This window comes from Cyprinodon tularosa, unplaced genomic scaffold (assembly GCF_016077235.1).
Source record: "Cyprinodon tularosa strain WSP-4 unplaced genomic scaffold, ASM1607723v1 ctg347, whole genome shotgun sequence".
Lineage (NCBI taxonomy): Eukaryota > Metazoa > Chordata > Actinopteri > Cyprinodontiformes > Cyprinodontidae > Cyprinodon > Cyprinodon tularosa.
Genome location: NW_024039060.1, coordinates 200,224 through 224,161, shown reverse-complemented (window position 1 = coordinate 224,161; position 23,938 = coordinate 200,224). Strand labels below are relative to the sequence as shown.

Sequence of the window (23,938 nt, the reverse complement as noted above, 5' to 3'; positions counted from 1 at the left end):
GCCAAGTCCTGTTGGAAAATGAAATCTGCATCTCCAAAAAGTTGGTCAGCTGCAGGAAGCATGAAGTGCTCTAAAACTTCCTGGTATGTGGCTGCGTTGACCCTGGACCTCAGAAAACACAATGGACCAACACCAGCAGATGACATGGCACCCCAAACCATCACTGACTGTGGAAACTTTACACTGGACTTCAAGCAACGTGGATGAAGTGCCTCTCTTCTTTTCCTCCAGACTCTGGGACCTTGATTTCCAAAGGAAATGCAAAATTTACTTTCATCAGAGAACATGACTTTGGACCACTCACCAGCAGTCCAGTCCTGTTTCTCTTTAGCCCAGGCAAGACGCTTCTGACGCTGTCTGTGGTTCAAGAGTGGCTTGACACAAGGAATGCGACAGCAGAAACCCATGTCTTTCATACGTCTGTGTGTGGTGGTTCTTGAAGCACTCACTCCAGCTGCAGTCCACTCTTTGTGAATCTCCCCCACATTTTTGAATGGGTTTTGTTTCACAATCCTCTCCAGGGTGCGGTTATCTCTCTTGCTTGTACACTTTTTTCGACCACATCTTTTCCTTCCCTTTGCCTCTCTATTAATGTGCTTGGACACTGAGCTCTGTGAACAGCCAGCCTCTTTAGCGATGACCTTTTGTGTCTTGCCCTCCTTGTGCAAGGTGTCGATGGTCGTCTTTTGGACAACTGTCAAGTCAGCAGTCTTCCCCATGATTGTGTAGCCTATAGAACTAGACTGAAAGACCATTTAAAGGCTTTTGCAGGTGGTTTGAGTTAATTAGCTGATTAGAGTGTGGCACCAGGGGCCATCAATTTTGAACCTTTTCACAATATTCTAATTTTCTGATATGATGAATTTGAGATTTTCATTTGTTGTCATTTGTAATCATCAAAATTAAACAAAATAAACATCTGAAATATATGAGTTTGTATGTAATGTATGAATATAATATACAAGTTTCACTTTTTAAATGGAATTACTGAAATCAATCTACTTTTTCATGATATTCTAATTTTATGACCAGCACCTGTATGAGTCAAACATAGACAGATTCTACCTTTTGAACCCCTTAAGGTAAAACAATTACCCAGTAGCAAGATCTAAATTAGCTTTCAGTCTAGGTAATGAATTACTTGAAAGTCTACACATTAAAATGTACACATGAGTAAAGCATCCATATTCTTATTTATCCTAATACAGTAAAAAAAAAAAAAAATATATATATATATATATATATATATATATATATATATGAGGGTTCTGCGCAGTATCTTAATGAAATAAATACAGTATGGGTAATATCATCTAGCCTGACGTAGTCCTACACAATTCTAGTCAGAATATGAGTCTGATACTGCTCCATAGAGCTGTGATTATGGGGCGGGCTTCGGACGAACCAGGAAAAAAAATGCCTCTGCACTCAATTGGATAGACCTACAACCAATAAGAGCAACGGAGTGCGTGACGTATGTTAAGCGAGGCATAGTTGTTGTCAAAAAAAATCAAAGCGTGCAGTTGCACGCCTAGAATAACAAGATGAGCCTTGATCGCGTTTCTCTGTTCCTCTTTTAAAATTAATTTGCTGTCGATATCTTCTAGAACAGACCTAATAGCAGAATCTACACACCTCAACTCTCCAGCGGCAGCCATTGTTGTTGTCACCTAAGCGCGCTTTGGTCACGTGGTTGATTATGTTACCGTTGATCATCTGTCCATCATCATATAAAGCCCGCCCTGACAATTTGATTGGCCCGCCAGATATTGTGCGACCATACTCGTGCTACTACTGAGCAATGCCAGACCGAACTTCCTGACCTCAAACGTTGTGGGTGGGACTAAGTTCGGAATGGCACCCAGGCTAAATATCATCACCTCCTCCAGGAACTACGTCTGGATAATGGTTGGTTGCAGTGGTACTTCTGCCTATGTGGTGTCCTGCATTGGATGATAAATCACCAGGACAACAGAGGGTCAGGTGAGATGGCATTCTGGAGCTCAGAAAGGAGCAGTGGGAAATCAGTGCGAGAACACCGGCATAGAAAAAAACTGAACCAGGACCAGGCTGCCAGTCGTGTCATCATCTTGAACTATGGAACCACAGCAGACGATCGGAGGATTCATCCATAGAATCAGTGCACTAGATTAGGGAGAGGCTACAGCTGGCTTCAGGCTAGCTATAGAAGTTATTTGCGATGATCCAAAGCTACTGAGGGGTACAGCAGCAGATTCGATAAGTCTACTGGATAACCAGAATACTGAAGGCGAACTAAAGACTACAGCTGCTTGGGAGGAGGACAGTGCAACATCAGAGAAGCCAGCCATGGAGGTAAAGCTATGAGAGGTTACTGGAGCGAGCCTATTAGTGTATTCTCATTATGAGTTCATATGAAATCGTACGGAAAGTTATGCACTGTAATTTCTACATTTTGAACTTTTTTTCGTCGCATGCGCATCTGACGCACCATTCACAAATATAGAATATAAATTACAATTAGCCCTAACCCTGACCCTACACCTAACCCTAAGATATAAAACAGCAAGCAACGTAGTTAGAGACATGAATAAGTGATGATTGCACTGTTTTTCACAGTTTTACGTCCATCTGCATGCGGATCTGCTTTTTTTTTTCTGTCTGCCAGCGCATGCGCACTGATGTGGTTTTTTGAGGAAAAACGTCCAAAACGTACGAAATAGCGTGCATAACGTTTCATACGATTTCATACGAACTGATAATGAGAATTTGTTGAGCCTATAGGGAAACTACAGGACATGAAAGGAGTACAGCGGAGGATCAACGACGCTTGCTCAGGCAGACACTGGCGGAACTGGAGAGAGAAAAGAAGACGCTGGAGATAAGAACTTTTTTTAGAGCTACCTTCATTCCTCTTAAGAGCATTACAACTTCATCCTTTGTCAACATTATTTTCTCTATCATTCACATTTAATGAAAGAAAAAGCTTGTCTCATCTGCTCCTTCTCTGTAGCTTACAGCCACATCTAGTGCCTGACTGGATTTCGCAATGCGAATGTAAGCAAAAGATTTTTCAACTTTATTCTCAGGCCATACGGCTATCAGATATTACTTCATCAAAATCGTGCCGTTCACCTCCCTATATTCGCCACCGTTGCCTCACTCAGCTTTGCTTTGCTCCAGATCCGCCGTCCTACATAGAGTGAACATACATTTAAAACACCTAATATCTTTTCGCCTGATCTGGGTCAAATCAGGGGATAAAAAAACAGATCACACATAAGTTATTGAATGTTGAATAAATCTCATTCATTGTCACATCAACTTCACTCATACTGTTTTCTGACCACATTTATTGCCAAAAACTTAGCCAATCAGACCACACCACATGTAAACACTCAACTTTTATGTATGGCTCAACTTAAATACTATGAGTTATCAAACTTTTTTTTAATGCAGAAGTTCACAATACTTGTATAGGGTGAGTATCATCATCAAGCTAATAAAAATTGAGTTCTATTTACTTAAAGTATTTTTTATTATTGTGCTTTACAGTGTAAGTATTCCATCCCAAGTCTCCAACATAAAGTAAATATTAATTTCTTTACAATATTTACTTATTCTGTTAGTTTACTATAGCTCAGTTATTCATTGGACAAAATGACCAGTAACTTCCTAAATTATGCCATTTTTCAGTTACAGTTAATAGGTTAGGAAATATGTGTTTTAGGTCGCTATTGTTTGCTGCATTTCTAAATATGTGAACAACCTCATGGTCTCTTGAAGTCAGCTGCTGATACTGACACACACATGGCTTTATATAGCTGCACTTGTTTAGCCTGGCTTGGTCTTTGTTAAACAGACAAAAACAGGATGTACTTCTCACGCGAGGTAATGCCTGGCTTTATCTCCTACCCTGAATTTCTAAATGCTGCTTTTGTGACACAGACCTGAGGGAACAGAAATTAATGGCATATATACAACTGAGATGAACTACACAACAGATGGTAGAGGTGAACAGAAAATACAACCAGGTTCAAATTATGACATAATAATATTACATCAGTTTTACTCCCAAGCTAGACAACGCAAATTTCAAACTTCTGGAAAATAACTATGAACTATTTATATAAAAAAATTCTAAAGACTCCATTTTTGTTATATATTTTACTAATCTGCAATGAAGGAAATATGTTTACAAGTTATTTCAGGAACTTTGCTGTTGGAACAGTTTGCTTCCATAGAACATACTGTTCTAATCATGGTGGTGACTGGGGTCACCATTTGTCCGGGGGAAAAAATGTGTAGTTTTATTTATATACAAAAATATGCCTCTAAATAAATCGAGATTCATATCAAATGTTTGGACAGTCATTTTCCAACCAAAAAAAGATATGAAAGAAAAACCGGATGTCACAGGAATGGAAGACAACACCTGGCCAATACATGCTCCTTATTTATATTTTATGGAACTGGCAATCCTGGTTAGTTGCAGTGAGTTACAATGTAACAACTTCTTGATTAAAATACTCTTCTCCAGATTGCATTTACTGTAAATCCTTCTGCCCAAATAAAAAAAAGCCCTTTTTTCCAGAAGACAATATTCTCTGATTGTGTAATGCTTCCCTCTTGTGGAAAAAACACATTACTACATTAAGCTAATTCATTTTGCTTTCTCTTGATGTCAGAGAGTTCTGCATCACTCAGCATCACCTCTCGGGCCAGATCAGGTCTGCCTATTTTGGTTAGGCTCTGGGCGAGCTGGGAGGTCTTGGGGTGGCATTTGGCAGCAGGCAGAGCTCGTCTCCACATGACCAAAATGTGGAAGGCCTGATCTGATGGGCTGTCCCTGAAGCGGAGCTTTGCCAGCTGGGCTGAACTACGACTGAGATGCAGGGAGGATACCAGCCGTGCAGTTTCCTCTTGAGTCAGCTCCCCAGATAGCCAGAGGAGAAGGGAGTCAGAAAGAGGCTCTATTGGGTACAAACAACAACAATGAAGGCCATTAATAAATATACATAAACAGTACCTTTAAACCTTTAACCTTTTTCGCATTATTTTAATCTTGAAACCACAAAAGTATGTATGTTATTGAGATTTCATGCAAAAGGCCAACACAAAGCAGTGTTTGCCTGGTTACCAATTTTTAATGCCACATGTTCGGATAAAATAAAAATTGTCTGACTTCATTTATAAATGTACCAGATAACAGTAATGATACCAGTGTCTAAGCAACAGCTTAAGTCACCCACCTGCCTCCTCACATGTCTTCACTCTGGTGGAAATCGGCCGATGAATGAGCCTCACTTTCTGGGATAACACAAATTTATGCTGTTAAAAAATCTTGAAATTGTTTCTGCTCAAGTAAAATGATTAGTCGGTATGACCTTTGCACCTTTGGTAAACTCAGAGGCAGTTTACAAACTGGGTTTCTCAGAAGCTCTGCGTCCTTCAGAACAGCTTTGTCTCCTCTCCACTCCAGCTCAGCTCTGCTGACTCTATAGAGCAGGGCTGTACCCTTATAGCAAGGCGAGCTGTAGTTTCCAAATGGGTCAACTTCCCTTAGACGCACAAATAGCTCATTCCTTCGTTGATAGTGAAAGGTCAGCCGCTCATGTGGGTCCTCACTTGGGTTAGTCTGTGTGGAAGCTGCAGAATACAGGTATGCCAAACAACATGGCAAGTATTATCTAAGGGTTTTGAAACTTTCAGGTTTTACTTTAAAATATTGTACGATGAAGCAAATGTTTTCTCTTGATCTTGTGTTACCAAAAACAGCAGCATATGTTTATTATTTGTTTAGCTACATTTGTTTCAAGACATCCCCTGTGAACTGTAAAGGCCTTCAATGTTCCGTTCATTAGTTCACACATTTATAAATAGACCTTGTTAAGCTGAGCCTCGTTTCAGTTCCGCTTTTCTTATATTTTATTGCCTGTTTGCCTCTAAGTTGTAGCTCTTTTGTCTCAAACTTCCTTCTTCAGCCATTGTACATTTGCTATTAAGGCCCCTTCGCTGCTTTCACTTCCTGTATGTGTTTGAGTTACTGAAGTATAAAATACCCAGACACTGACTATGTCCAGTCATAATAAAACCTAAGAATGTTGAAGCATCACTGTGTAACTTTTAGCCACTAGAGGTACTGGAACTGTAGCTTGCAGGTTTGGCCACTGGTAAAACTGCACTGTCACAAAATTAAACAGTATCCAACAGCATTTTGGAATCTGATTGCATGGACTTATGGATTGCAGTCATGTAGTTAAAAATAAGACTAAATTCACCCATGTATATTAAATCTTTCATTAGAAAACCGAAAACTGGTCTGATTAGCTTAGTTAGGTCTCATGTTTATGGGGAGCTAAGACTGTCGGAACTCTGTGTTCTGGGTCACATGGCTAATTCGTGCCAGATCTTACCATCTCCAGTTATCCTTAATACAGCCCGTACTAAATATGGGGGAAAAAAAAAATGTAATACATCTGAAATTAAGCTAATACTTGAGTCAATAATTATACAGTGTTTCTCTAAATTAAGAGAACTATATTTTGAATAACTTGATCAAAAGATTACCAGGTTCTTAGATGTCTGTTATCTAAATGCTTAAACCTTATTTTCAATTCATTGATTAATCAAGTGCATTTGATTAGCAGCGCTTGGTTGCTAAGGTCTTATCTTAAAGGAAAAGTCCGGTCAGCAAGCATTAATCAATGGATCATTATTTATACTTAAAAATGAAAATGTCCGCAGCTATTTAAGGTATTTAGCATTAATCAGTAAATATATAAAAATAATAATGTTCGTCGCAATCACTGAGTGTGGAAGCGGCCATTTATGCCCAAATATAATGCCACCTCCCTCCTGACATCTTCCGGCAGTGATGTCATCATCTAACATGCATGGCAGTTGGATGTTGTAATGCATCGGGTAAAACTGAAAAAAAAATTGTTATTTGATCTTTCCGATTCAAATTTTACGAGTTTGTCGTTCGATCGCCAACTTAAAGAGGGAGGATTTGCCATCAAACTTCTGGCCAGAAAGAAAAACAAACGTCATATGTAGCTACTATTTCGAATAATGTTTTCAAGATGACTTGGATAATAGAGCGTTGTGACAAATACCAGATAGATTATTGGGCTCAACAGCCGATACTGCACTGTGACTTCAAAAAACCGATAGGATGCCTCCAGTATAGCCCATTCAAATGAATATTACTCTTAATTAAAAAACACTCATCATTTATTGAACAGTATGTAGTGATTTTTTAATTGTGAGTTTGAATTCTGAATATGACCGGACTTTTTCTTTAAAGCTTTAGAAACACAAATGGTGGTGGTTTTCTTCTCTGTTTAATATATGACTATGAAGGCTGGACACTTAACAGTTTAGGACATATTTTTGCATAAGACAGCATAAATTAACATGACTTGATAGTTAAGATGGGATTATAGTCAAAGTCATATCTTTGATCGAAATAAAGAACCTCTGTTACTAGATAAACTGGTGCCAAAACACTGACTAACAAGATGAGACATGAAACAGAGTTTAAGAGATAGTTTGGTGAGAACATGTACCTACTGTTCACTGGAGGGGAAAAAAAGGAAGATATCCTTTCAGGAAAAGAAAATGGAATGGGTGTATCCACCACCAAAATTAAACAGCATATGCCAGCATGCCCAAGTCTGGCTGCTCAAATTCAGCCTAGAGGTAGAGTGCACAATTCTACAAGAAGTCTCCAAACACCCAAGGACACTAGTATGAACATAAGACTCTCCTTCTATCATTGAAATAAAAGTTAGTGTCTGTGAAATTCAAAAGACACTATATAAAAAAGACATTTCCATTAGAGGTGTGCGAGGGTGAGGGAACCTTTGCTCCTTAAGAAAGAAGAGGACTTCTTCAGTAATATTCCTCTGATAGATAAAACTAAAATGCTATTTGGTGGCTGTCAGAATTCTGTGTCCCATGCTCTGCTGATTCTCTTCCACTGTTGGCTGTTGTTGACAGGTGGGTGTGCCCCGCACCTGCGGATTGTTTGGGCCGCTCTGGCTGGAGCTTCAAAGGAGTTTTCAATCAGCTGAAGGACGCCAGAATGTTAGGCCACTGTGCAGTCAACAGTTTTTCATTTGTGTGAGTTTAACATTTTGGATTCCTAGTTCTAACTCTGTTCTCCTGTCTCTCTCAGTTAGTCTTGCTTTGGATTTCTCACCCATCGTGACCCTGTGCGCTGCAGACTGGCTTCTGAATCCCAGCTGCTCAAATTTTGCACTGGCGTTCCCCTCAAGCACCCTTGGTGTTAATAAGCCGAACAATTGACCCCCTTTCCTGGATTCACTCTGGTTCCTTCAGCTGCTCCTCAAACCTTTCTCCATTGTGGTGCTGCTCGTGCTCCCGCCTATGTTCCATTCTCTAGCTCACCTGTCACTCAGCCATCTCCCCCCTCTTCAGAAGGAGTGAGTCGCAGAATCCCTTCTTCCACTCACCCTCCCTGGATAGGTTATCCATACCTGGCGGTAAGCGAAGTAGCATCAGCTCAAATTTCCCTAACTCAACTCGTAGTAATCAGTTTCCTCTTTTCTCCCGCTGTGCTCCTAAATCTGACGTTCCGAACCTTGCCTACAACTCACGTAGTGAGCTATTCATATCTGTGTATAGCCTAAATAAGCATCTTTAACTGCTCCTTTAACTGCTCCTTGTCTGCACATGGGCCAAACACCTTAAAACCATCACAGTGAAATTCCTTTCAGCCACTGGATGAAATACTAGCTATAATGGTGTAGAGCTTCCTGCTACTTCTTCAGCTAGAAAACACAGACTTATGATAAGTTTTGTTAAGTAAGAAAAGAGGTCTCACACTTCTCATTTAAGGGCTTTCAAACCACTTTCTTTTCCAAAGGCTGGTAAGAAAGAAAAGAAATCGATATGCAGAAAAACACCCGGTGTCTTTCTGCATGGAGTTTGCATGTTCTCCCTGTGTATACGTGGGCTCTCTCCGGGTAGTCTGGCTTTCTCCCAGAGTCTAAAAACAATACTTTAATAGGCTTCTCTAAATTGTCTTAAGGTGTGAGTGAGTATGTGCATGGTTGTGTGTCTTTATGTGTCTCAGTGTGGCCCCACTGTGACCCTGAAAAGGACCAAGGAGAAGATGGATGGATGGATGGATGGATGGATGGATGGATGGATGGACGAATAGATGGATGGAGGGACTGCAGATGGATGGATGGATGGATGGATGGATGTGAACATCTTTATTCCACATTTCAGTGGCGGCCGGCCCATAGGGGGCGCTGGGGCACCGCCCTCCCTGATAAGAAGAGAGAAACGTAAAATATATTTTTAGAAATTAACTCATAAATGTCAGTTTTACTCTCTAGACTGTGTACCTATAAGCAAAACAAATTATATAAACTACATTTCCCTATCTACTGTCATTAATTTGTGGATTTCCACAGACAGACTCCTACCGTCTCTGTTCTGGGGGCGTTGATCAGACTGACCCACATTTGCAGAGAATCTGTCAATCATGTACTATTGCTAGGTGAATTTAATGGCCAATCAGCGTCTCGGAACTTTATGGTCTTGGGGCGCTGAAAATACTGCGCTTTAACAGGCTTCTGAACCCAAGCGCAGGTGCAGACAATTAGAGGGAAGATGGCGAATGTAACGAACGAGATGCAGCTTCCACCAAATTCAGTGAGATCCTTATTTATCTACCCATTTGCCAGAAGAACATCCCTGTTGTAGGATATGAAAATTTCATGTCATGGTTATTGTGACTGTGACGAATCCACCTCGTCGCTTAAAACAACCTCTCTAACTTTGCGCGCCACACACACACATTCCTGTTATACTGTGTTTGTGAGGACCAATACACTCGCGCTGAGACCAGTAGCTCCATGAACTTAAAACACACAAGCTGTCCTGGTTACCTGCTGGCGTATCGAGGGTGCACACTTAATATTTCAGTGGGGTTAGCCGTGTGTGTGTGTGTGTGTGTGTGGGTGTGTGGGGGGTGTGGGTGTGTACGTGTTTATGCTACGGGGACTTGTCATCTTCAGTCTGGCTGCGTCTTTGCTGGGTTCAAACCCAGTTTGGTGTAATTGAATAAGTCAATGAATCTGTGTAAAATAATTAAGTTGTAAAAATTATTTGTTTTTGTACATCAATTGTTTGTGGAGGTAATATATGGACAAAACTGATTAATGAGAAGAAATCAGAAATAAGAGAGCCTGAGGTGAGGGGTTTAAACTATTTAATGAGGGCTGTGGGAAGAAAAGCGGCAATTTTTGTTTTCTGTTTCTTTGTTACATTGCTGGTAACTGGAGGGAGGCTTAGGCCCAGAGTATCTTGTATATGTTTAGTTTCTTTTGCACCCTGTTTTAAGTTTTTGAGCTCAATAAATCACCAACACCGGTAACCCGACTGAGCCTGGATTCTTGGAGGCCAAAGAACCCCGTCACAGTGACCCAAATCATCACTGTTACTGTTATTATATAGTAAATTAAATCATTACTGTTAAATTGTATGTATTGTCCAATTGTTTATTTGAATTCTTATTCCGGATTAGTTGGAGACATACACTAGGCTATATCAGCCCCACCAAAAATATTTTTCACCAGCCGCCACTGCCACATTTGAGTATTTGTTAAGGTGTCCTAAAAAGTCAACGTTACCAAACCTAAAAATATGTTTTAAGAAATATGACTTGATATGACTTGAAAAGGTCAGCAAACAAATGACTCTTCCTGAGGTCACACCTGCAGATGTGATGTTGCCACTAAAATGCAGGAGAAGCTGATCTCCTTCACACAGGAGTACTTCTGAGGAAGTTTCAATGAGGCCATCCCAGCCCTGAGCTCGCAGTCTGCTCAGCTCCCAGCTCAGGTCTCTGCTGGGCAGCGCAGCCAGGAGGACACTGTGAGGGTCATCCCGTCCACACCGGAGGACAATGGTCACAGAATGGAGGCGGGCTGCAGACTCCAGCTCCTCGGCCAGTGCAGTCAGGTGACAAGGCTGCAGCGGTGAGAGGAGACGAAATACTAGCAGTCTAAAAGGAGAGGAAAAATATTTAAGAAATTTAACTTCATTAAAGGAGATTAGATTATTGCTGAGTGAAAAGAGCCTGTTATCAGCAACTGGAAGTCAGAAATACAAGGGGGTAAGGAAATTATAAAAACGTATTAACATACATTATTCCCACTAAGACTGATTTCAGATAAGAAGAAATAAGAGAAATAAAGTTCCAGGAGGAAAAAATTAGTTTAGCCAGCTTTAATAGATGTAACATAATTCTGCAACAGGAAAGTAAAGCAGATCAAATAGGACCAAGTGATAACGACGTGTGACTTTTTCCACTACAATGTTTTTGGGATGCAAAAATATCACTCTTTTGAACACAATGTGTTGGGAAGAGAAACGTTTTATTTCGCTGGGTCTAGCAAACCTGCCGGACTACTTTCGGCTTGACCAAAGCTGGACGAGAACTCTGCTCACAGGATGCTGCCAGGGGTAAGTCAGTGTGATTGCATGACACTGGTGATGGGGATGCCATACAGATTCATGTCAAAAATCCCGAACTATCCCTTTAAAACCTTAGTATTTATGTTAATTTACAACTTGACAAAGAAACGCTGAATTCAATATCTTGGAGCATTCATCCCACTTTATACCACGTGAACCTCAGAAACCCCTTCACTGCTTTATAAAACCCCTTTTAACTAGCTGCATGACCAGACATGGGTAAGTCACTGACCTACCTATGTCTGAATGAAAGCTGAACAACAAAGCTACAGTGATAAGGAAGTGCTGCATGGCAATAAAACAACTACACAGTTTCAATAAGGAATATAAATTATGACAGGCAGCCGGTTGTGTAAATTTGCTTTGTTTTTTATGTGGAACAGTAAAATAACACTTAAAAAGTACTGAAAATGATTTTGAACAGTAATACAGTCGCAACCATTTAAAATGTCCCTTCCCAGTCAAATGCCAGCTCAATGGCAGCCCACTTCCCTACTCTGAATCCACCTTTTCACTGAATTACAGGGTCTGACTAGGAGAAGGTGCTTCTCTATAGATCTTAATGTCCACAAATCATGACAGAAACATCATTTTAGTACAAGATTGATGTTTAAAAAGGAATTTTAGGGGACCAGCCAAGGGCCCATCAAGGAAAGTGGGGAAATTTTGAAAAATTCTACTACTGCATTTTGCTACATCGTCACAGAAAGTAAGGAAAAAATTACTTCCTCTTACCATTAAACATTTTATAAAAGGAGCTCTCTTTAAAATTTCGGTCAATGATTTAAGTAATTAAAACTGGATTATATATTTTGAAACTGTATTATAACAACTACTGTATCAAAACCAGTCACTGCAGGAACAAAATATTACAATGGTTTTCAGATATATTGTGCAGCTCTTCTTGAAGAAGACATGCACTGAAGACTTCCAAGTATCTCTAAATAAGAAGAAATGTTCTACTATGGTTATAAATTTTTTTATTAATATTCACTGCCACCATTATGCTCTGTGTCTTTTGTGTGGTGTTAAAACGTTGTGAAAATGCTAAAGTCTTGGTTTTTCATTTATTATAAGGCCCTGCTTTACCACCAGATGTCTACAGTGGTCTGATATGTAGGAAAGACATCATTTTCAGAAATCCTGCATAGATTCTCTCACAGGTGATAAAGAGATAAAGAAACACTATTCAAATATCACCATCACAGCCACTTCACAAGGATACAGAACCACACGGTTTCACTTAAGGTTTGACAGTGTGTAAAACATTTTCCAGTGTCTATCCTCTGACTAGGTGCAGAAATATATTTCATACTCCTTTGTGGTGAACATATTTTCATACAGACACTTTTTAAAGGAGAAAGAGGAAGCAAGATGAGATCATATTCGTCTAAATATCAGCTAATATTACTGACCAACTTCTGCAGAAACAAAAAGGCTGATGCGGTAAAAGATATAGGAAGATTACACCTCATAAAAAAATACCACATAGTTGTATTCGTAAAGCGTGCCGGTTGGGTGTATTAATTAGGATATTCGTGAAGTAAAACTATAACTTGTGATCCCTTGTTTCTTGCTCACATGGTTTCATAAAAAAAAACAAAATAAAAAAACAAAACTATATGGTTAGAGAACTGCTGAAACTTCTACTAATGTCCAAAGAGAACAAAGCTTGCGATGTTTATGGACTGAGACAACACCTACCATGAGTGAACCCCTGCCCCCAAAACTGTTGAATTAGAACTTGACTAAAATGTAATTATTTAAAAATGTTGAGGTAATGACGGAGGTATCTGGCAAAAATGACAAGGTTAGAAAATATTAGGAGAAAAACAAAGCAACCAAAAAGTGTGTCAAAGCATCATGCGGAAGGGATAAGCTTTTTAGCGGCTAGTGGAGCTTGTTTGCATAGAGAAGGAAGATAACAACCTAGTTCTTTACATTTCAGATCAAATCAATAGCTTAATGTTTTACGCTTGTAGGTTACCTACATCTGAAGTACAGTTCTTAGGGGGTATTTAGTTGTCTAGCATAGTGTTTCCCTGTCTTTTTTTGACTTATGTATCCCTTTGAGTATTTTTTCTTACCATGGGTACCCCTCATAGTCAAAGGTATTGATGACTGCCCAAAAGTGGAATGTACAATAACTAACTATAAAATGAGAATTTAATTCTTAGACATTTTATTCTATGCATCTCAAATATAACACAACATGAATATGTTGCCTGGAAGCTAGTAAAGAATCAAAAATAAATACAAAATAAAATCATATTATAAACTGCCTCTATAAAACTGGAGCTCTTTTGAGTGACTCCCCTGTAATTACATATAAACTTGATGAATTGGAAACAAAATACCAAAAAATTTTTTTAATCAGACTGACTCCATTTATTTTACTTTGATTTCTACATTCATGACACCTGAGCTGCTTTGATCAGATGTGGAAAAACAGCAGATACCAGGCTGTTCTCTACTTCCAGTCTGTTCCTCTGCTTGGTTTTGATGTGTGTTAAAGCTGATGGTGAACTCAAAGAAAACCTTACATTTTGGCAGCAGCACCTAGAATGAAAAGTGACAGTTGGTATATGTGAGCTGGGAACCGGCCTATGCCAGTTGGAAACTGGTTTAATAAACCCAAATTAGGATTTTCAGTGCTAGGGTTAACCCTAACCCATGTAGGACCTTTGACGAAACTGGCATATGCAGTTTTTAAACTGGCATAAACCAGATGCTAGTTAGTAACAGGCATAAACCAGTTTCCAATAGGCATAAGCCGGTTCCCAAGGGGCATAGACCATTTTTAAAAACTGGCATGCCAAAAAACACTTTTGGCTCTCGCTATCACTCCATTTTTGTTGAAAAAAACAGCTTTTCGTTTCTTTTTTTCCTCACGAGGTAGAACATATCTCTGCCCTATTTTATTTTACTGCCTAAGAAATTAAACATATTTCATAAACCTGTTGCAATGCACTCCGGGACCACTAGGGGTATGAGTACCCCCTGTTGGGAATCACTGGTCTAGCATTCACATTTCATTTTACACCTAAATGCTCCTAAATCTACTAAAAAGGCTATATCTGCTTATCCTTTTTTAAGGGCAAGTGAATATTATATTGCAAGAAGGCAAGGAGTCTGGGTTCACATTGAACAGGTTGCCAGTCCATCACGGAGACAGACAGGATCAACAACAATGCACACACTCACTCTTACCCTAAGGTTACATTTAAATAAAGACAAAAATGACAATAATACATTTAAATAATAATAATATAATAAATAATAAACATATTTATTTACAAACCTGTCAAAGTTTTCATATAGAATAAAGGACACCAGTCCATCCTGCTGGTTTCTGACAACAGTCTTATCTAATACACTCCACTCTTTGTCTCTTGAGCCAAGAACAGTCAAAAACTCCCTGGTCCTCTCACTAGTTTTGACATAGGCTCTTAAGATTCTGCCAGAGAGATAAAGGAAAAAAGCAACTCATTAACAAAACAATAAAATGAAGCAGGTTTATTTTGTGTTTCTGTATAAAAGATTATTTGGTTTTGATACATCTAAGACCCACCTTACTTTGTCTAAGGGAGACAGAAAATGACTAGGAACCCAGCCCTGTGGTTCCTGGTTTTCTTTTCTTCTTGTTTCCTCTTTTTTCTCAGGATTTGGTGGACATGGAAGGATGATTGTGAGGGGTCTCCTAAGTGGCTGCGTTTTAGGGTGGGTGAGGTGGAGCAGAGGGCTGACAGAGACCACCAACTCATATGCATCATTCCTGGACTTAATGGCAGCCAGGAGGATGGCGTCCACCGGCTGGACCTGAAGCAGATGAGCAAACATCTGTTTGGCTGGATTTGGAAGAAGACACTGATTGAAATGAGGACATGTTTTTCCTGACACTTTAATTCTACCGACAGCTGGCTGTTTAATCAAAGTGAGCTGAGCAGAGTGGGAGCGGATGTTTCTTGACGTGAGATCAAGCCGCAAACTACTGCAGTGAAGTCAGTTCAAACACGTTTCCACTCTCATGTACATTCAAATGCACTGTACATCTGTTTATATTTTTTCCCATGCAGCCAACATCTGTGGCAGCAAATCTGTATTGCTGCTTATATTTTTTCCTTGAATCTTCATTTGCTTTTTAATGAGAAAAATTTTAACACTGAATTTTAAAGTGTTAGAGCCAATCTGGAAAAATCTGTTTCTCATAATGAAGTTTGTTAGTCCTTCTACTCTGTGAAAGCAGCTCCAAAGGTGTGGTGCTCAACCTATTTTCTCCATACCATAGTTTGGGCCATTATTGGAGCAGTGAATGATCCTGGATGGTAGTTCAGAGAGATCCGAGGGTCCATGGGAAGTTTTAATGACAATCCCTTCTTGGGAACAATGTACATTTCACTTTTAAGACGTGAAACAACAGCAAATATACCCAAGGAGTACACCTTCACCTCTGCAAAACAACCCTGAGAAAAATATAAAAACATGCATATAGTAATTATTCTTTTCTTCAAATAGTAAGACACATGAAAAAATGAAAGGTAATCTGCTGTAGGCAAATTGACATTTTTATATGATGTAAAAATATGGGCGTTATGTTTGTTTTGTTTGGCCAGCAGGTTTGAATTATGGCTTTTATATGTGCCATATCAAAATCGAGTAAGGCCCAGTTTTGAAGGTAAACCAGTTCTTGGGTCAGTGAAAACAGGATAGATTCAATCAGATAAAAGCCCCATTGCATTATGGGTAATTTAGACACAAATGTAAACTCCCACCTCTCAAGCCATGATTGCTCCAGTCTGTTTTAGGCTAGGGAGTCTAAAGGTATGTTCAGACCAAACTCATTCTGGGTGTTTGAGTATTTGATTTACATCCAAAGTCAATGGTGGGCAGAATCAGGAAGCGTTGATTGGTCCTAGAGTAGATGTGTCAGTCCAAACATCAGGAGCAGCACTTCCAAGCATTAGCCGTCCGAGTTTCGAAGCGTTTAATGTTGGAGTTCAGAAATAAAAATTTTAGCCGCTTGAAACGCAGCATCAACCAATCAGAAAAGCTGATCCAAGAGTTTTCTGAGCGACAGACACTACATGCAACCTGTTATCACTTCTGCAGAATTGTCTGCTTATGGAAAATGAAGAAATATATTGCCGTTAAACTCCACAGCCTGTAAAAAGCCAGGAATATGGATTTTTTTTATAATCAAGAAGAGCGAGCTATGATCATTATGGCTACTCTCAAACATTTTCCTATTTAACTGTTTATAAATATGTACATTAACTAAGAATATTAAAACCTGCTGGCCAATTTTTTTAGATTTTATATTCTGGTACTTTTAGTTTTTATACAAATAAAAGAAAAAGCTTTATAATCACTTTTAGTTGCTAAAGACTGCAGTTGGAAATCCCTGAAAGCCTGGCCAGATACAGAGAGCATTCACTGTTGAGTCCTAGCACAGGCACTTGCTGATATGCTGGGGGTCTACCTCTCTGAACAAGAATTAATTATTTTAGCAAAATCATAATCCTGATGAACTCAATGCACACTTTTATTTCTCAAAATATGTTAAAAGGATTTTCCCCCAACTCATCAAAGTGAATAAAGCCAAGACACTTTCTATACGGCACCAACAGAGCAGAACCACTCAACAACCCAAGCTGAGCAAAGCATCTTGACCTATGTTTGACCCAAGTGTCCAAGTTTTAGCATTTAAACACTTGGGATGCCTAGAACACATTTGGGCGGAATGCATCATAAAGCTAAATCCAAATACTTCAAATTGTCATGATCTTGGCGCTGATGGCTGGCTTAATTACTCATTCCATTCACCTGTCTAACTCTGCCTGGTTTCTAATCACTGCCCATCTGATCCACCTGCTCCTGCCTCTATTTAAGGCGCTTGCATCCAGCCATCAAGCCAGATTATTCTTGTTCTCTCTAGCCAGTGCTGAGAGTGTTTGTAGAGTTCCTTGGTGTTTCTGATTTCCTGATCTTGACCCATTCTGCCTCTCAACAACTCAGACTGAATTGTTCCAGTCTGATATAAGGGGTGAGAGGAATTTTAGCATTACCTAATTGTTTCTTAATACCCGATCCTGACCTGGTCTGCCTCTAAACCACTGTGCCTGCCTGTTCCTGTCTAAACAGTTTGCCTGAACTGTCTTTGGACTCCTGGACCTCTGAACTTGCCTGACCTGGCTTCAGACTCCTAGCCCTCTGAGCCTCCTGTTTAAATCTTTTTGCCTAACCTGGCTTCGGATTCCTGCTTGTTCTCCGTTCTCCGAGGCTGCAGTGTCTGGGACACTCTGGGAGGCCCTGCATCCTGTTGGCAGCCCATCGGCTGAATCCTACCTTAATCTCTGGCTATGGACTAAACTTTTATAACAGGTTAGTGACTAATGCTTTCATGTCCTCCTCCACTGGATTTACGTGGTCACTAACCTGTGTTTCCTTTTACAGAGTTTCCTGTGATAGACACCCAAGGCGCTCATCGATGTTTTAAATAAACGTTTTTTAAGTATTCTACTGTCTGTCTTGCTCCTACTTCCTGTTCATACTGTTTGACACAGGCGTGTAATTTGTTATTTCCTTCTTATGCTATTTATGCAGATTTACATGACTCCAACAATAAATCACATGATGATCGGAAAAAATAAATACAACAACCAAGACATCAAAAAAGCCTAGTTGAATGTTCTAGTGCTGTTCTGCGTAACGTCAACTGGGCCCATGTTGAATGAGTCCAATCTAACAAACAGTTGAAGAGTTATATTCAAGAGGGATTTTGTGGATCCTCTTGATCACGTGTGACAGTATCATTAGAAAACTCTGTAATGCCTCTTTAATAGATATTTTAGTTAATCGTTTAAAAATAGAAAAGCTTAGTCAAAGACATTGTCTTATATAGCTTTAAGAGCAACACCTTTTGGCCTCCATGTGCTGCATCTGTTGTCACAGGGGATATGTAGCTCACTCTCTTCTCCTTATCCACCATCTTTACAGCAACCTCTCTGTGGTTGCTGCGATGGTGCACATAAAAAGGCACAGCCAGGGTTATGGGGAAGTGAAAGCTGTGTGTGTCTTTAGTATTTATCCAAATCACTCTGCTGATGAGCTCCTCCAAGCCATTCACCATGAAGCAGCTTAGGGCGTCGGCCATCTCACACCTCAGGGTGCCAGCAGGTGCTCTGGTAAAACAGACCTCTGTTGGTTTATCGGAGTCATCCATCTGATCTGTGAGACTGAGCGTTGGTTTAGAACACAAGAGATCGTTAAAATAGAGCACTTTGAAGTTTTTAAGCACAAGTTTTAATAAGAAATATGGGTGTGTTCATCTTTTAGCAACAATTTAAGGGGTTTCCAGCATGCACCAGTGCACACTTTCCAATATCAGCTTCTGCCAGACTTGGTCTGTCCTTCTGAGCTGAATTTTCATGATTTGTTTGGCTTTTTGCACAAATGCAGCCACTGACCTGACAATGAACTGTTCAAAATATCTAGCCGTGCAGCGCCCAGGAGGTCAACATGCAGGGCTGGGCGATAACGCGTTGCTGCGTTTCAGTCTGAATCAGTGAGTGGGAGAAATGAAGAGGAAGCTCCTATTTCCATCCACACAGAAAAAGTAGCTAAATGATGTTCTGCTGAGCCTGTTCTGTCATTTCACAGTTTAAAAAGCATGCTTGGCAAAAAGACTTCTGAAAAATGTAAATATTTTGCAATATAGCATAGACTTTAAGGAGACAAACTTTCATAAAATATAACCAGTGGGTTTTAAAGTAATTACACTGTCTAGATCTTGCTGATGGTATACAATTTATTTTGATTTCTCTCTAATAATGTACTGTAACTATTCAATTACACTGCTTTAATTTTCCCAATTTGGTGCAGTAAAAGGTATTCATCTCCTCTCGTCTCCTCTCGTCTCCTCTCGTCTCCTCTCCTCTCTGCTATGCTATGCTTTTCAAGCATAACAGATCAATGCAAATCAGTGTCGGGAAGATGGGTTAAAAAAAAGACCGCACTTTTTTTTTTTTTTTAAAGAAAGAAGAAAATGTGGCATGTATTGATATTTAACATCCTTCGCTATGATATTGCAAAATAAAACCAAGTGCAACCAACTGCTGGAGAAGTCACAGATAATTGAGAAGTTTAAAACTGTTAGCCACAGCTTATTTATGGCATACAGGTATTGAAATGTAATCAAAATGGGCTTTAAAACCGCTCGAGCCTGGAACACAGATTGATCTCTCAGCAGGAAACCAACCTTAAACATATACAAGACCTGCAAGGAAATAAAAGGTTTTCCTTTTATTAGAAAGGCTCAGTCAAAAGCTTGACGTCTGTCCAACTAAATAATGGAACCAGAAGTGAAGGCTGCTTCAAAAAGGACAACAAACTTCAGAAAGATTTTTTAACCTGAAATATATGAACGTTCCAAGATTTGTAGAAATCTAAGGGATATAAAAATCTTAACATGTAACAGGCTGCATGTTATTAGCAAACTTGCTGGATTAGAGAAATTATTTTTTTTGCTACTATAGAGATATAAGTAAAAAGTATGATGTTGTCGGGATCAATCAGTAAAGATAAAACCCAGATTCAAGTCAAAGCAAACATGAGACTCTTCTATGTGTTTGCTTTAATCATAAACATGCTGCTGTTGCTGCACAAGCTTTAAATAGGCTATAAAATAGTTTTGTTTAAATACTTTATTGGTTTCATATTTGAATAAACAGGCAGTTTCTAGGAAATTAAATTGCATGTTGTGATTGTGGGTTTGACTAGCCAAGAAAATCCCTTGACAAGAGTAAGTGAATATATAGTCAGGGAAAAAGACAAGACTGAGTTCAAGACTTAGAAAATAAGGTCTCTAAACTGGTTTGAAGACAAGTCACCAACACCATAAGGTGAAGAACATATCCAATACTTGAAAATAATATTAATTAAAATAATTCCTACATGGACTTTGATAAACTTAGATGTTTTTCTTCCTTTTTCCCTGGATACTTTAAGGTTTCAACACAAAAAAATAACAAAAGGTTTATTTCAAGTACTTGAGTAAAAACAGCATAATAATTACAGAAGCTCACCTTACTGCGTTCCAGTTCTCTTCTGTCTTTCTTTCAGTTTTGTTCTCTCTGAATTTGTCTTCCTCTTCCAGTAAAGAACCATGAGAATGGAAATCCCTCTCTTCTGGGATTCCAATGTGGGCTTCTCCTTTAGTCTTGTTATCCATGTTGCAGTTTAAACTGTCAAATTCAGAGTCCAACATGTGTTTCTCATCAAAACTATTCTGAATATCATCTTTATTTTCCAAATTAGTTGCAGGTTGAGGTTCCCTGAAGTCTTCAGGTTGATCTGAATCCTCCTTGTGTCTGGATTCCTGAAAGTCCTCTAGCTGCGATAGCTGGAGCATTGCTGCATGCAGCTTGGAAATGGTTTTGGTAACTTTGTCCATGATGTTGTCTATGTCTTCTCCAACACATAACAAAATGTCAAAAGTAGACTCTAAACAGGTTTTAGTTTTATTTTCTGAAAATGATATAGAAAAGATAACATGGATAAATTAAAAGCAATAAACAAGTAATAATTAAAGAGTGTTTTTGAAATCAGAATATGTCGCTTGCTTCTGGTCGTGAACCAGTTTTTTGGTATGCTTCAGCAAAATCAGTCTGGAATTTCTAGGGACGCATAGCAGTTTCACGCCAAAGCGCTAGGGGGAGCCGATTCGAGAACTCGCGAGAACTTCGGAGGATGGTCACGAGAACTTCTTCGGCGGCGCCGGCAGGAGTGTTTATGTTCCAAGTTCTGAGGCATCGTAAAAGTGGTTGTACTTCCGAACCCCCTCGATCAACCTTTCGTCGTGGTTATCCATTGTTGTTATTACTCCTCGGTTATTTAAAAATGGTGCGCTCCAGCACCGAATCGAGAAGGACGACCACACAGACAGCCGGAAACAAATACCAAGGACCGATCACAGCTACTTTTTGTCTGCGCTCTTCCGCTTGAGGTCTGCGCAGGTTTGTGACCATCCGACGCGTAGTCAGGATTTTTTTGAGTTGCGCAAAGATCGTTGCGGAACCTCTGCACAGGGGGGCATGGTCGCACAGAGACAGATTTGACGGTTGCAGAGGCTATGCGTCAGAAGCATAAATTGGCCTTAAGTCAATCAATGCATGGAAGAGAGCTGAAACACACTGGACGAGCTTGGACTGAAACATCTAAAGTAATTACTTTTATTTCTCCAGTCCTTACATTATGTAAAACTGGCAATCATTACTACATGTATTACTGGGTGGAAAATAAATGCCTTCAGATGAATTGATCTTAATTAATCATATTGATGCAATTAATAAAATGTTTATAATTATGTGAAAACAAATGGTTAAAATGCTTTAAATTTGTCAATTTATTTCCATAAATTATAATGAATAAATAGTGCATTGTGTACCTTTATTAACAGTTATAAGAGCCAAGGATAAAAGTTTATTAAAGAAATTCACAATTGTTTGTACTTTCCTGGTTTTAAGGTTTTTAACCTGCATCACTTATTAAATGATCAAAAAGATTAATGGAGTTTTAAAGTGGTTTGTAAAAAAACTTGACAAACATGAAAAGTGCAGCAGTATAAAGGTGCAGCAAGAGAGATTGTGTTTAAAACTTTTTCTGTACATTTAGAGTAACTTTAGCTCAAACCAAGAGACCCTGAGCTGCACCACAGACTGTGGGTGTACAACAGAAACAGGAAGCAAGTGTACAGATGTTTACACAGTTTCACAGTGTCAAAGTGTCATTTTTTGGTATGGGTTTTGTAATAGCTTTCACATGTCTGGAAAAAAATCAATAAATCATGAATTTGAAAATCTCAACTATTTTAACTTTTTACATAATTAGGGAGACTGTGAAACTCATAAGATCTGATTATATTTAGAAAGACCAAAGGTAAGTCCCCCAAATCTTTCACTCTCTACATGTACTGAAACCGTCTTTTATAACCAAAACCTCTTTGCTTTTTACGTCACTATTTAATTTTTTTTTTTTTTTTTTTTTTTACAAATGTAGAATAATATAATCTAAATGTTTATATTAAAGCCTTTCAAAATACATCTCCATACCGGAAATGCATTTTGCAATTCTCAACGTCCTTGTTTCTAAAAAATGTGCAAAATACTGTGCCAGGTTAGATGCAGCAGACCAAAAAAATGAATAATTTAGTGACATTCCCTTACTGTTAAAAGAAAAAAATAATTATAATATCAATATATCCCCTCTGAAAAAAGCAAGTCCTTGGAAAGAACAAAATTCTTCACACTTTTTTTTATAAGATTTCAAGAAGTAGGCTATGGGGATTAGTTTAATACTCACAAAATTACAGATTTTACTTTAATTGTTCTACATGCTAAAGAAAAAAATATATATTAAGGTGTGCAAGCAATTATTTATAAAGTAAATCAGGTTTTGAAATCTTCATGTACACTTTGTATACAATGCATCAAACCAACATGCAATAAGGAGGATGCGGTACCTTTTCTAGGGTCAGTCTGATCTTCGTCGCCTCCTTGTGGAAATTTTTCAAGCATACAGGCAAATTCTCTGATAACTTTTCTCCAGTCCATCAGTATCTCTGAATGAAACTCATTCAGCTCTTGAAGTACTATAACAACATTCTCCTTTTGCTCTTTAAAGGCACATATTTTTCTCTGTTTGTCCTCCTCTGTACATTCCTCTGACCCGCTCTTTCCTTCCTCTCTGCTGCTCCCACATGCAGATCCAGAATAATAATTTCTGCAGTGCCTGATTCCTTGAGGACCTTTTTCCAAAGTGTTGGAGAGACTTTCCTCAGTGCTTGTGACAAGAGGACAGTTTGCTTCATTGATCCGATGAGTTTCAGTCTGATTTGCATCCATGCTAATCTGAAAAAGATAATAGGATGAGAGCTAAAGGTTTAGAGCTTTTCCTTCAGGCTTCCCTTTCAAACCTCCTTCACTTCCTAGACTTGAAGAAATTGAACCATTTGTACTTGGATTTGGAGCCACTGGTAGTGAATGTTGGTGTGACCAGGCTGCCCCAGCAGGAGGCAAACCTGCATTCATGTGGCTGCTGGCAGTAAAATGTGTTGCTAAGGTGACCCCCAGACGGGTGGGACAGGGTTAGACAAAGGAAAAGCTCCACAACAAAAGCTTCATGGGAACACAAACATGATACTACTGTCATCTTCCACTCCTCCGCCCCTCAGTTTACTGCATGAGTGAGCAAAGAGATGGAACCCAGAGCTCCTCAGGAATTCAGCTCAATTTCAGACGATAAAGCTTTTTCCTGAGTATTTCTATCCGGAACAATAGCAATGTTTCTCATTTAAAGGGATCCTTGTGCGTTAATTGTGTTTTAAATTGCATCTTTAAAAGGTTTCGTAGCAGGGAAAATGCTTGAGTTACCCCGGCACCGTGCC

At 39.2% G+C, this 23,938-nt stretch overlaps 1 protein-coding gene across 1 annotated transcript; it reads right to left on the bottom strand.

Annotated features, from left to right (window-relative positions):
- Positions 1–3,231: 3,231 nt before the first annotated feature.
- dthd1 (death domain containing 1) lies at positions 3,232–23,513 on the bottom strand. The gene is made up of 10 exons (XM_038294885.1): positions 23,015–23,513; positions 20,580–21,021; positions 18,413–18,731; positions 15,780–15,959; positions 15,068–15,315; positions 14,798–14,953; positions 10,734–11,023; positions 5,375–5,628; positions 5,232–5,289; positions 3,232–4,952 (listed from the first exon to the last, which is right to left on the bottom strand). Exons 1-10 carry the CDS (start codon positions 23,394–23,396, stop codon positions 4,633–4,635), a joined length of 2,649 nt encoding a protein of 882 aa, XP_038150813.1. The 5' UTR covers positions 23,397–23,513; the 3' UTR covers positions 3,232–4,632.
- Between the last annotated feature and the right edge of the window lie 425 nt (positions 23,514–23,938).